The sequence below is a fragment of the Somniosus microcephalus genome, unplaced genomic scaffold (assembly GCF_052327205.1).
Source record: "Somniosus microcephalus isolate GS21.2 unplaced genomic scaffold, FLI_Smic_1.0 scaffold185, whole genome shotgun sequence".
Lineage (NCBI taxonomy): Eukaryota > Metazoa > Chordata > Chondrichthyes > Squaliformes > Somniosidae > Somniosus > Somniosus microcephalus.
In genome coordinates this window covers 529754-542927 of record NW_028225372.1, presented here as the reverse complement: position 1 = coordinate 542927, position 13174 = coordinate 529754, and the positions used below count along the sequence as shown (strand labels likewise).

At 49.6% G+C, this 13174-nt stretch overlaps 1 protein-coding gene across 3 annotated transcripts; it reads left to right on the top strand.

The window, feature by feature from the left end:
• Positions 1–5022: 5022 nt before the first annotated feature.
• LOC147082084 (uncharacterized) lies at positions 5023–12704 on the top strand. 3 transcript variants are annotated; one of them, XM_085980469.1, is made up of 3 exons: positions 5023–5097; positions 5913–6010; positions 8822–12704. In XM_085980469.1, the coding sequence occupies exon 3, from the start codon at positions 9085–9087 to the stop codon at positions 11608–11610; it is 2526 nt and encodes an 841-aa protein (XP_085836595.1). In that variant the 5' UTR covers positions 5023–5097; positions 5913–6010; positions 8822–9084; the 3' UTR covers positions 11611–12704. The 3 variants fall into 3 exon arrangements, with proteins under 3 accessions (XP_085836595.1, XP_085836596.1, XP_085836597.1); XM_085980470.1 differs by lacking the exon at positions 5023–5097 and adding an exon at positions 5737–5819; XM_085980471.1 differs by lacking the exon at positions 5023–5097 and having other exon boundaries at positions 5832–6010.
• The last annotated feature ends 470 nt before the right edge of the window (positions 12705–13174 follow it).

Below are 13174 nucleotides of genomic sequence, written 5' to 3'. Positions count from 1 at the left end.
CGGATGTTGCCTGGCCTGCTGAGTTTTCCCAGCATTTTCTGTTGTTATTTCGGATTTACAGCATCTGCAGTATTTTGCTATCGTACATCATGCTAAAAGGTCTAAGTGTGTTAAAAAACAAGCCTGAAGGCTTTGTGTCTTAATGCGAGGAGCATTCGTAATAAGGTGGATGAATTAGCTGCGCAAATAGAGGTAAACAAATATGATTTGATTCGGATTACGGAAACATGGCTCCAGGGTGGCCAAGGCAGGGAACTCAACATCCAGGGGTATTCAATATTCAGGAAAGACAGACAAAAAGGAAAGGGAGGTGGGGTAGCATTGCTGGCTAAAGAGGGGATTAACACAATGCTAAGGAAGGATATTAGCTCTGATGATGTGGAATCTGTATAGGTAGAACTGAGAAATACCAAGGGGCAGAAAACGTTAGTGGGAGTGGTATATAGACCTCCAAACAGTAATGCGGAGGTTCGAGATGGCATTAAAAGGGAAATTAGGGAAGCGTGCAATAAGGGTACAGCAGCTATCATGGGTGACTTTAATCTACATATAGATTGGGCTAACCAAATTAGTAACAATACTGTGGAGGAGGAATTCCTAGAGTGTTTACGGGATGGTTTGCTAGACCAATATATTGAGGAACCAACCAGAGATCAGGCCATCTTAGACTGGGTATTATACAATGAGAAAGGATGAATTAGCAATCCTGTTGTACGAGGCCCCTTGGGTTGGAGCGATCATAATATGATCGAATTCTTAATTAAGATGGAGAATGAAGTAGTTGACTCAGAGACTGGGGTCCTGAATTTAAATAAAGGAAACTACGATGGTCTGAGGCGCGAGTTGGGTAGAATTGATTGGGGAATGTCACTCAAAGGGTTGACGGTGGATAGGGAATGGCAAACATTCAAAGACCGCATGGATGAACTACAGAATTTGTTCATCCCAGTTTGGCATAAAAATAAAACAAAAAAGGTGACTCAACTGTGGCTAACAAGGGAAATTAGGGATAGCATAAGATCCAAGGAGAGGACATATAAATTTGCCAGAAAAAACAATAATCCTGAGGATTGGGAGCAGTTTAGGATTCAACAAAGGAGGACAAAGGGATTAATTAAGAAGGGGAAAATAGAATATGAGAGTAAGCTTTCAGGGAACATAAAACTGACTGTAAAAGCTTTTGTAGATATGTGAAGAGAAAAGGATTGGTGAAGTCAAATGTAGGTCCCTTGCAGTCAGAATCAGGGGAATTTATAATGGGGAACAAAGAAATGGCAGACCAACTAAATACATATTTTGGTTCTGTCTTCACAAAGGAGGACACAAATAACCTCCCAGAAATGCCGGGGAACATAGGGTCTGATGAAAATGAGGAACTGAAAGAAATCAGTATTTGTAGGGAAATAGTGTTACGGAAATTGATGGGACTGAAGGCCGATAAATCCCCAGGGCCTGATAATCTACATCCTAGGGTACTTAAGGAAGTGGCCCGAGAAATAGTAGATGCATTGCTGATCATCTTCCAACATTCGATGGAATCTGGAACAGTACCCATGGATTGGAGGGTAGCTAATGTTACCCCACTATTCAAAAAAGGTGGTAGAGAGAAAACGGGGAATTACAGACCGGTAAGCCTGACATCGGTAGTGGGGAAAATGCTAGAGTCCATTATAAAAAGATGTAATAGCAGAGCACTTGGTAAACTGTGACAGGATTGGACAAAGTCAACATGGATTCACAAAAGGTAAATCGTGCTTGACGAATCAACTGGAATATTTTGAGGATGTAACTGGTAAAATAGATAAGGGAGAACCAGTGGATCTGGTGTATCTGGACTTTCAGGGGGCCTTCGATAAGGTCCCGCATAAGAGATTGGCGTGTAAAGTTGGGGCACATGGGATCTGGGGCAAGGTATTGACTTGGATAGAGAACTGGTTGGCAGACAGAAAGCAAAGAGTTGGAATAAACGGGTCTTTTTCTGAATGGCAGCAGTGACTAGTGGGGTACCGCAGGGATCGGTCCTTGGACCCCAGCTATTCACAATATATATAAAACTAGCTGGGGGAGCCCGGCTTTGCCAGGGCTGTTTTGGGCCGGGCGGTTTAAATCGAGTCCCAGGCTTTGGAGCCTCTCTGTGTCCCTCTGTGAATCTGGTGCCGGGCAACATTTTAAATGGAGTCACAGGCTTTTGGGCCCTGTCTCTGTGTCCCTCTCTCAATCTGCTGCCGGGCAACATTTCTACCTTTTAATACCTTGAAAGATGAAAGTGAAAGTACTTATAAAACGTTTTTGGTAAATCTTATGTTATTTTTAAAAGAGATACTAACTTTTTCAAAGCTGGATGATCAAAGTAGTTTGAGCTGGAAGCTGAAGTAATGGCAGTGAAACAATGGCTGCCAGATCCTGGAGATGAAAACGATTAGTCCCACACACACACACCGATTGGCCAACCATCAGGGGGCCGTACTGTAGGATTGGTCAATCGTGACGGCACAGGATTGGTCGAACCTTGACATCAGTCAATCAATGCTAAGTAGCAGATAATGAGTTTAATTTTGAAGGTGTTTTGCATAAGGCGCGAACAATTTTGGTCCGACCGAAAAGTAAATACGCTTACGACCGTCCCGGAACCGTAAGCTTTCTTCGGAGGTAACGCGCGCGTAGGTACGCTCTATAACTTTCGAGCGCATAGCCAGACAGACGCACACCTGAGGACAGACAGACAGATCGACTCGTTTATATATATAGATTGAGATAGATGATCTGGACAAGGGAATTAGATGTAATATCTCCAAATTTGCAGATGAGACAAAGTTGGGTGGGTGTGTGTGCTGTGAGGAGGATGCCGAGAAACTCCAGGATGATTTGGACATGTTGGGTAATTGGGCAGAAACATGGCAGGTGCAATATAACGTGGATAAATGTGAGCTTATCCACTTCGGTGGCAAAAACAGGAAGGCAGATTATTATCTAAATGGCAATAGATTGGGAGAAGGGGAAGTGCAACGAAACCTGGGTGTCCTTGTGCACCAGTCGCTGAAGGTAAGCATGCAGGTGCAGCAGGCGGTTAAGAAGGCAAATGGTATGTTGGGCTTCGTAGCGAGAGGGTTTGAGTACAGGAACAAGGATGTCTTGCTGCAGTTGTACAGGGCCTTGGTGAGACCACATCGTGAGTATTGTGTGCAGTTTTGGTTGCCTTATCTGAGGAAGGACGTTCTTGCTATGCAAGGAGTGCAGCGAAGATTCACCAGGCTGATACCTGGGATGGCAGGAATGACGTATGAGGAGAGATTGTGTCGATTGGGCTTATACTCACTGGAGTTTAGAAGATTGAGAGGGGCTCTCATCGAAACCTATAAAATTCTGTCAGGCCTGTGTAGTGTATGTACCTTTAAGAGAGAACTACTTTTACAGCTCCTGTATACTGTAGTACCGGCAGTGACCACACCTGTATATAAGCTTTGAGCATGCCTCTGTACTGCAGTCTTGAGACTACCCTACTCCAGTAAACACCTGTTGATTGTTAAGTTACAGCCTCCGTGTAGTTATTGGGAAACATCATACCCTAAGAATCACGGATCTAATTGCCTGGACAGACTAGATGCTGGAAGGATGTTCCTGATGGTCGGGGAGTCCAAAACCAGGGGTCATAGTCTAAGGATAAGGGGTAGGACATTTAGGACTGAAATGAGGAGGAATTTCTTCACCCAGAGAGTGGTGAACCTGTGCAATTCTCTGCCACAGAGGCCGGTGGAGGCCAGTTCATTAAGTATATTCAAGAAAGATTTGGATATATTTCTTAAGGCTAAAGGGATCAAGGGATATGGGGAGAAGGCAGGGACAGGGTACTGAATTTCAATGATTAGCCATGATCTCATTGAATGGCGAAGCAGGCTCGAAGGGCCGAATGGCCTACGCCTGCTCCTATCTTCTATGTAACCCAAGGGGCCTCGTACAACAACATTGCTAATTAATCCTTTCTCGTTACACAATACCCAGTCTAAGATGGCCTGATCTCTGGTTGGTTCCTTGATATATTGGTCCAGGAAACCATCCCGTAAACACTCCAGGAATTCCTCCTCCACAGTAGAGGACATGAGAGGCGGGAGAGGGAGTCCCTTCAAATGTGGAGGGGGGTGGCTGTCCCTTTAAATGCAGAGGGGGGAGGGTGTCCCTTTAAATGCGGAGGGGGGAGGGTGTCCCTTTAAATGCACAGGGGGGAGGGAGTCCATTCAAATGCGGAGGGGGGTGAGTGTCCCTTTAAATGCGGAGGGGGAGGGTGTCCCTTTAAATGCGGAGGGGGGAGGGTGTCCCTTTAAATGCAGAGGGGGAGGGAGTCCCTTCAAATGCGGAGGGGGGTGGGTGTCCCTTTAAATGCGGAGGGGGGTGGGTGTCGCTTTAAATGCGGAGGGGGTGGGTGTCCCTTTAAATGTGGAGGGGGGTGGGTGTCCCTTTAAATGTGGAGAGGCGGGGCCGCGCATGCTCATTCGGCCCCTCCACAACACCAGGCTGCCAGTGCGCCTGCGCGGGGCCTCCGGGGAGCACTCTGAAGGCCGGGCCCGGGGAAGAGGCGGAATCAGCGGCCGGGGTAAAGTAAATTAAAGTGTTGGGGAATCGATTTAAATCGAGGTGAGGGGGGAGCGGAGAGCGAGATTATAAAGTAAAAGACGAGAAAAACCAAACCTGAGAGTCGGGCGGGCGGGACCTCCGCGGACACCGAGCGGAGCGGATTGAGCCGCATCAATGTGATTCTGATTGACGGGAGCGCAGACCAATAGGAAGAGGGCTGAGCTGGGAGGCCTGAACTGGGCGGCCTGGTCCTCCAACCAATGGCGGCGCGGCTAGGGGGCGGGACCTTCCTTCCCGGCGCTGAGGCTGGGGCCCGATTGTGACGTCATCAGAGGAAGAGGCCCAATCAAGTGGATGGAGGCCGGCCCGGCCTGTGACTGACGGGAGCTCTGACCAATAGGACGAGGGCTTTAGTGGGAGGACTGAACTGGGCGGCCCGGTCCTCCAACCAATGACGGCGCGGCAAGGGGGCGGGGCCTCCTCTCCCGCTCAGGTGCGCTGGGGCCGATTGTGACGCGCTGTCCCCAGGTGAGAGCAGCTCAGGCAGCACAGAGCTGGGGCTGGAATCTGGGAGAGGGGCCGCAGGCAGCACAGAGCCGGGGCTGGAATCTGGGAGAGGGGCCGCAGGTAGCACAGAGCTGGGGCTGGAATCTGGGAGAGGGGTCGCAGGCAGCACAGAGCTGGGGCTGGAATCTGGGAGAGGGGCCGCAGGTAGCACAGAGCTGGGGCTGGAATCTGGGAGAGGGGTCGCAGGCAGCACAGAGCTGGGGCTGGAATCTGGGAGAGGGGCCGCAGGCAGCACAGAGCTGGGGCTGGAATCTGGGAGAGGGGCCGCAGGCAGCACAGAGCTGGGGCTGGAATCTGGGAGAGGGGCCGCAGGCAGCACGGAGCTGGCAAAGGGGCAGAAGCTTCACAATACAAGCTCCGCTCTAAAGTGCGATTATTATTATTTTTGTTTTTCCTCATTTGTGGGGTGTTTCTTTTTGGCGCGCGCCGATCCAACCGACCCCTGGGCGTTGCGTGCTGGCGTCAGCGCGTAAGCGGAGGGGGGGTGATTGACGCGAGGCGCCCGCCAATCAGGAGCGCGGTAAACGCTGGGAGGACCGGGCGGGCTGACGGTCCTCCAACCAATGGTGGCGCGGGAGGGAGGGGGCGGGACCTCGGTGGGCTGCGCGCGCCGCTTTCCTGCTTTCATTGTCTGCAGGAGCTGTTAAAGGGAAGGGGAGGAGGGGGTGGAAAAAACCCAGCTTGTGAGTGTTTATTCCTTTACATTACCTTTATTACAAGGCTGTTCATCAACTGCATTCATTTAAAAATAAGTGAACCTTTTCTCTTTTATCCAGAACAAAGAGCCCTGGTGCTGTGAACATTTTGATGGGCAGCCACTTTTAAAGGGACAAAGACCAGCATCCTTCCTCCTCTCTCTCTCTCTCTCTCTCTCGTGAGTATTTGTGGTGGGTGAGAGGGTGGGGGTGGGGGTGGGTGGGGGTGAGTCAAAGGGGACTGCGGCCCCTTTACAACAAAAACAATTGCTTGGCCATTTAAAGGGGAATGGGTGCCCCCCCAGGTATTTAAAGGGGCAGTGCCTCTTTCTGTATCCTGTAAGAGCAGGGAGGTTCTGCTTGAACTATACAGAAACACCAGTTAGGCCACCGCGTGCAGTTCTGGTCGTCCCCATTGCAGGAAAGATGTGACTGTGCTCGAGACGGGAGATTTTCGAGGATGTAGACAGGACTGGAGAATTTCAGCTACAAGGAAACATTGAATACATAGAAACATAGAAGATAGGAGCAGGAGTAGGCCATTCGGCCCCTCGAGCCTGCTCCGCCATTCAATGAGATCATGGCTGATCATCCAAATTCAGTACCCTGTCCCTGCCTTCTCCCCATAGCCCTTGATCCCTTTAGCCTTAAAAAATATATAAGTTCAGGAGTAAAGAAGTCTTATCCAATTATACAGGGCCTTGGTGAGACCACACCTGGAGTACTGTGTACAATTTTGGTCTCCTTACCTAAGGAAGGATATACCTGCCATAGAGGGAGTGCAACAAAGGTTCACGAGATTGATTCCTGGGATGGCGGGACTGTCGTATGAGAAGAGATTGAGTAAACTAGGCCTGTATTCTCTTGAATTCAGAAGAATGAGAGGGGATCACATTGAAACATACAAAATTCTAACAGGACTAGACAGACTAGATGCAGGAAGGATGTTCCCGATGGTCGGGGAGTCCAGAACCAGGGGTCACAGTCTAAGGATAAGGGGTAAGCCATTTAGGACAGAGATGAGGAGGAATTTCTTCACCCAGAGAGTGGTGAACCTGTGGAATTCTCTACCACAGAAGGCGGTTGAGGCCAATTCATTTAATATATTCAAGAAGGAGTTGGATATATTTCTTAAGGCTAAAGGGATCAAGGGATATGGGGAGAAGGCAGGGACAGGGTACTGAATTTGGATGATCAGCCATGATCTCATTGAATGGTGGAGCAGGCTCGAGGGGGCAAATGGCCTACTCCTGCTCCTATCTTCTATGTTTCTATGTCTTAAAGGAGGATAGCGAGGCGGAGAGGTTCAGGGAGGGAATTCCAGAGCTTAGGGCCGAGGCAACAGAAGACACGGCCACTGATGGTGCAGCGATTATAATCAGGAATGCTCAAGAGGGCAGAATTGGAGGAACACAGATGTCTCGGGGGTCGGGGGGGGTGGGGTTGTTTTCTTTGGAACCGAGGAGGCTGAGGGGAGACTTGATTGAGGTGTATAAAATTCTGAGGGGCCGAGATAGGAAGGACCTATTTCCCTTGGCTGAGGGGTCCACAACCACGGGGCACAGATTTAAAGTAATTGGTCGGAGGTTTAGAGGGGAGTTGAGGAGAAATGTTTTCACCCAGTGGGTGGTGGGGGTCTGGAACTCACTGCCTGACAGGGTGGTAGAGGCAGAAACTCTCATCACATTTTAAAAGGTACTTGGATATGCACCTGAAGTGCCGTAACCTACAGGGCTACGGACCAAGTGCTGGAAAGTGGGATTAGTGTGGATAGCATTTAATCGGCCGGCACGGACAAGATGGGCCGAACGGCCTCCTTCTGTGCCGTAATTTTTCTGTGATTCTATCGCGGGGGACGGTGGTTGTGAGGCTGAAGGGAATAACTAAGATAGGGAGGGGCGAGGCCATGGAGGGATTTGAAAACAAGGATGAGAATTTTGAAATCGAAGCATTGCTTAACCGGGAGCCAATGTAGGTCAGCGAGAACAGGGGTGATGGGTGAACGGGACTTGGCGTTGAGTTACGACACGGGTAGTTTTGGATGACCTCAAGTTTACGTGGGGTGGAATGTGGGAGGCCAGCCAGGAGTGCGTTGGAATAGTTGAGTCTAGAGGTAACAAAGGCCCGGGTGAGGGTTTCAGCAGCGGATGAGCTGAGGCAGGGGCGGAGACAGGCGATGTTACCGAGGTGGAAATAGGCGGTCTTTGTTATGCTGCAGGTGTGCGGTCGGAAGCTCATTTCGGGGTCAGATATGACACCGAGGTTGTGAACAGTGTGGTTCAGCCTCAGAGAGATGTTAGGGAGAGCGATGGAGTCAGTGGCTCGGGAACGGAGTTTGTGGCAGGGACCGAAAACAATGGCTTCAGTCTTCCCAATATTTAATTGGAGAAAATTTCTGCTCACCCAGAACCGGATTAGAGATCGTGGAGGGGTCGAGAGAAGTGGTGGTGAGGTAGAGCTGGGTGTCGTCGGCGTACATGTGGAAACTGAGGCTGTGTTTTCAGAAGTCGCCAAGGGGCAGCATTTAGATGAGAAATAGGGGGGGCCCAAGGATAGATCCTTGGGGGACACCAGAGGTAATGATACGGGAGCGGGAAGAGAAGCTGTTGCAGGTGATTCTGTGGCTACGATTAGATAGATAAGAATGGAACCAGGCGAGTGCAGTCCCACTCAGCTGGACAACGGTGGAGAGGCGTTGGGAGAAGGATGGAGTGGTTAACCATGTCAAAGGCTGCAGACAAGTCAGGAAGAACGAGGAGAGATAGTTTACCTTTGTCACAGTCACAAAGGATGTCCTTTTTGACCTTGAAACTTGATTTGACTTCAGGGCCAAGTCAGTGAGGTGGATTGGGCTGTTTCTGGCCCGCTGGTTATTGTGGGCACGGCTGGATACCAGTGGGACCGACTCTACCCTGTTTGTTCTTTGAGGCAAAATAAGCCAAAAAAAATTCCTGCTTCCCCCCCTTACCCTTTCCACATTCCTTTTACAGGGTTTTAGAAGTGGAGCATTTACAGACAGGAAGCTCAAACCAAACATCACCTCAAGATCTGAGAGTTACGTGATTCATCAGGACCTGATTCAATCGCTCCTCCAATCTGCTGGCACCCCCGTGCGTTCACACTGGGGAGAGAACTTTTAAATGTTCTGAAATAGCTTCAAAATCTACAAGTACCTGAAGCGACGCCAGTGGCCACACACTGGGAGAAACCCGGGCCCCGTGTGTGGAAGGGATTCACTCAGCCATCCGCTCCGATGATACACCAGCAAGATCACACTAGGGAGGGACCGTTAACCCGCTCCGTGTGTGGGAAGGGATTAATTGCACCATCCGTGCTGCTGAGACGCCAGCTTGTCCACACCGATGAGAGACCGTTGACCTGCTCCGTGTTTTTGAAGCGATTCTCTCATTCTGCCACCCTCCTGAGACACCATCTTGTTCACAGTGATGAGAGACCGATTAAATGTTCTGACTGTGGGAAGAGATTTAAAAGGTCCCAGGATCTGAAGAGACACCAGCTGGAGAGAGCAGGAGAGATTCGATTCACTCGGTCCTCGAATCTGCTGGCACAGCAGCGAGTTCACACTGGGGAGAGGCCGGTGAAACATTCCGACTGTGGGAAAAGCTTTCAAATGTTCCAGGAGCTGAAGGGACACCAGCTGGAGAGAGCAGGAAAGAGGCCGTTCACCTGCTCCGTGTGTGGGAAGGGATTCACTCAGTCATCCCACCTATTGACACACCAGCGAGTTCACACTGATGAGAGACCGTTTAAATGTTCTGTCTGTGGGATGAGCTTTAAAAGGTCCTGGAATCTGAGTGAACACCAGCAAGTTCACTCCGATCAGAGACCATTTACATGTTCTGTCTGTGGGATGAGCTTTAAAAGCTCCAGGAATCTGAACGGACACCAGCGAGTTCACACTGGGGAGAGACAGTTCACCTGCTCCGTGTGTGGGAAGAGATTCACTCGGTCCTCAAATCTGTTGAAACACCAGCGAGTTCACACTGGGGAGAGGCCGGTGAAACATTCCGACTGTGGGAAAAGCTTTCAAATGTCCCAGGAGCTGAAGGGACACCAGCTGGAGAGAGCAGGAAAGAGGCCATTCACCTGCTCTGTGTGTGGGAAGGGATTCACTTGGTCATCCCACCTACTGACACACCAGCGAGTTCACACTGATGAGAGACCATTTAAATGTTCTGTCTGTGGGATGAGCTTTAAAACCTCTGAGGCTCTGAAGCAACACCAGCGAGTTCACTCCGATCAGAGACCATTTACATGTTCTGTCTGTGGGATGAGCTTTAAAAGCTCCAGGAATCTGAATGGACACCAGCGAGTTCACACTGGGGAGAGGCCGTTCATCTGCTCCGTGTGGGGGAAGGGATTCACTTGGTCATCCCACCTACTGACACACCAGCGAGCTCACACTGATGAGAGACCATTTAACTGTTCTGCCTGTGGGAAGAGCTTCAAAACCTCTGAGGATCTGAAGCAACACCAGCGAGTTCACACTGATGAGAGACCATTTAAATGTTCTGTCTGTGGGATGAGCTTTAAAAGCTCCTGGAATCTGAGTGGACACCAGCAAGTTCACTCCGATCAGAGGCCATTTACATGTTCTGTCTGTGGGATGAGCTTCAAAAGCTCCAGGAATCTGAACGGACACCAGCGAGTTCACACTGGGGAGAGACCGTTCACCTGCTCCGTGTGTGGGAAGAGATTCACTCGGTCTTCAAATCTGTTGAAACACCAGCGAGTTCACACTGGGGAGAGGCCGGTGAAATATTCCGACTGTGGGAAAAGCTTTCAAATGTCCCAGGAGCTGAAGGGACACCAGCTGGAGAGAGCAGGAAAGAGGCCATTCACCTGCTACGTGTGTGGGAAGGGTTTCACTTGGTCATCCAACCTGTTGAGACACCAGCAAGTTCACACTGGGGAGAGGCCGTTCACCTGCTCCGTGTGTGGGAAGAGATTCACTCAGCCATCCCACCTACTGACACACCAGCGATATCACACTGATGAGAGACCATTTAAATGTTCTGTCTGTGGGATGAGCTTTAAAGCCTCTGAGGATCTGAAGCAACACCAGCGAGTTCACACTGATGAGAGACCATTTAAATGTTCTGTCTGTGGGATGAGCTTTAAAAGCTCCAGGAATCTGAACGGACACCAGCGAGTTCACACTGGGGAGAGACCGTTCACCTGCTCCGTGTGTGGGAAGAGATTCACTTGGTCCTCGAATCTGCTGAAACACCAGCGAGTTCACACTGGGGAGAGGCCGGTGAAACATTCCGACTGTGGGAAAAGCTTTCAAATGTCCCAGGAGCTGAAGGGACACCAGCTGGAGATAGCAGGAAAGAGGCCGTTCACCTGCTCCGTGTGTGGGAAGGGAATCACTCGGCCATCCCACCTACTGAGACACCAGCGAGTTCACACTGGGGAGAGGCCATTCACCTGCTCCGTGTGTGGGAAGGGATTCACTCAGTCAGCCCACCTGGTGACACACCAGCGAGTTCACACTGATGAGAGACCATTTAAATGTTCTGTCTGTGGGATGAGCTTTAAAAGCTCCTGGAATCTGAGTGGACACCAGCGAGTTCACACTGATCAGAGGCCATTTACATGTTCTGTCTGTGGGATGAGCTTCAAAAGCTCCAGGAATCTGAACGGACACCAGCGAGTTCACACCAGGGAGAGGCCATTCACCTGCTCCGTGTGTGGGAAGGGATTCACTCGGTCCTCGAATCTGCTGAAACACCAGCGAGTTCACACTGTTCTGTAGCGCAGTGCCCTGTAGACAGCTGGGGTGACATGAACATGGAATGGATGAATGTTTTATAAATTCTTGTACTGCTGTTTAATCTTTAAAATTGTTGTGCTGATGATTCTCTTTGTTTCACTGTTCATAGAAACATAGACGATAGGAGCAGGAGTAGGCCATTCAGCCCCTTGAGCCTGCTCCGCCATTCAATGAGATCATGGCTGATCATCCAAATTCAGTACCCTGTCCCTGCCTTCTCCCCATATCCCTTGATCGCTTTAGCCTTAAGAAATATATCTAACTCCTTCTTGAATATATTTAATGAATTGGCCTCTACTGCCTTCTGTGGTAGAGAACAGGTTCACCACTCTCTGGGTGAAGAAATTCTTCCTCATCTCTGTCCTAAATGGCTTACCCCTTATCCTTAGATGGTGTTCCATAGAATGTACAGCACAGAAACAGGCCATTCGGCCCAACTGGTCCATGCCAGTGTTTATGCCCCACACCCACCCTACTTCAATTAACCCGATCAACATCTCCTCCCATTCCTTTCTCCCTCATGTGGCTGCCCCATAAATCCATCTGTGCTGTTCACCTCAACTACTCCCTGTGGTAGCGAGTTCCCCATTCTCACCATTCTCTGGGTAAAAAAATTTCTTCTGAATTCCCTCCTGGATTTATTAGTGACTTTTATATTTATAGCCACATAAATATGATGAGATTCTGTTAAGCTGACCAGTATGTTGTTGTACTTTGTCTTTCTCTGATGAATGAAACATTACTGAGCCCCTGTACCCGTGTTATGGGATGAAGTGCCAGACAAGTGAAGGCACAACGTCTGGGTGTGAATCTGATAATAACCTCACGGACCGTGTAGGTGTGATAACCAGACAGGCTTGTGGTTATAGTCTGGTCACAGATGGACTGAATTCCCTGAGTTAGCAGGAGTTCAGGAGGCGGTCAACAGACGAGTCCAAACAATCCCATTTCCTGAGCAGTAACCAAGCTTGTGTATAAGAACAGGCCACTTAAGCCATTGTCAGTTGGAACAGACTCGAGAAGATCGCACGTGAATCCACTGTACTTCTATTCTCCAGATTGAGGGAATTATCACCCGATCTGTGTTATGCAGCGCTCTTAATAAAGTCTGGAGAGACAATTTGTGTTCTTCTGAGCTTGATTATCTGGTATCCGAAACCCTGGGACTCCCGATCATTAGAATCAACCTCAGTGTGTGGAAAGGGATTCCCTGGTGTATCCCACCCACTGACACACCAGAGTGTCCACAGTGTGACTGCGGTGGGTCGATTCCACTGTTTCCGATGCCTTTAATCAGATCCAGGACTGAACCATGTTAATTCAGGCAACTGGGCCTTGTTAATGTTAAGAGCCCCCAATAACTGGGCTAGATTTAAATATTATTCCCTGTTCTCTCAGTACTAGTGAGCAGAGAGAAGCTGATGTTATAGAATCATAGAGCACAGTAGGATCCCTTTTGGCCCATCGTGCTGGTGCCAGCTCTCTGAAAGAGCGATGCAATTAGTCCCACTGCCCTGCTCTTTCCCCACAGCCCTGCAAATTTCTG

Excerpts from the sequence above, each read along its gene's own strand:
- LOC147082084 (XM_085980469.1), top strand. The coding sequence starts at position 9,085 with ATGATACACCAGCAAGATCACACTAGGGAGGGACCGTTAACCCGCTCC.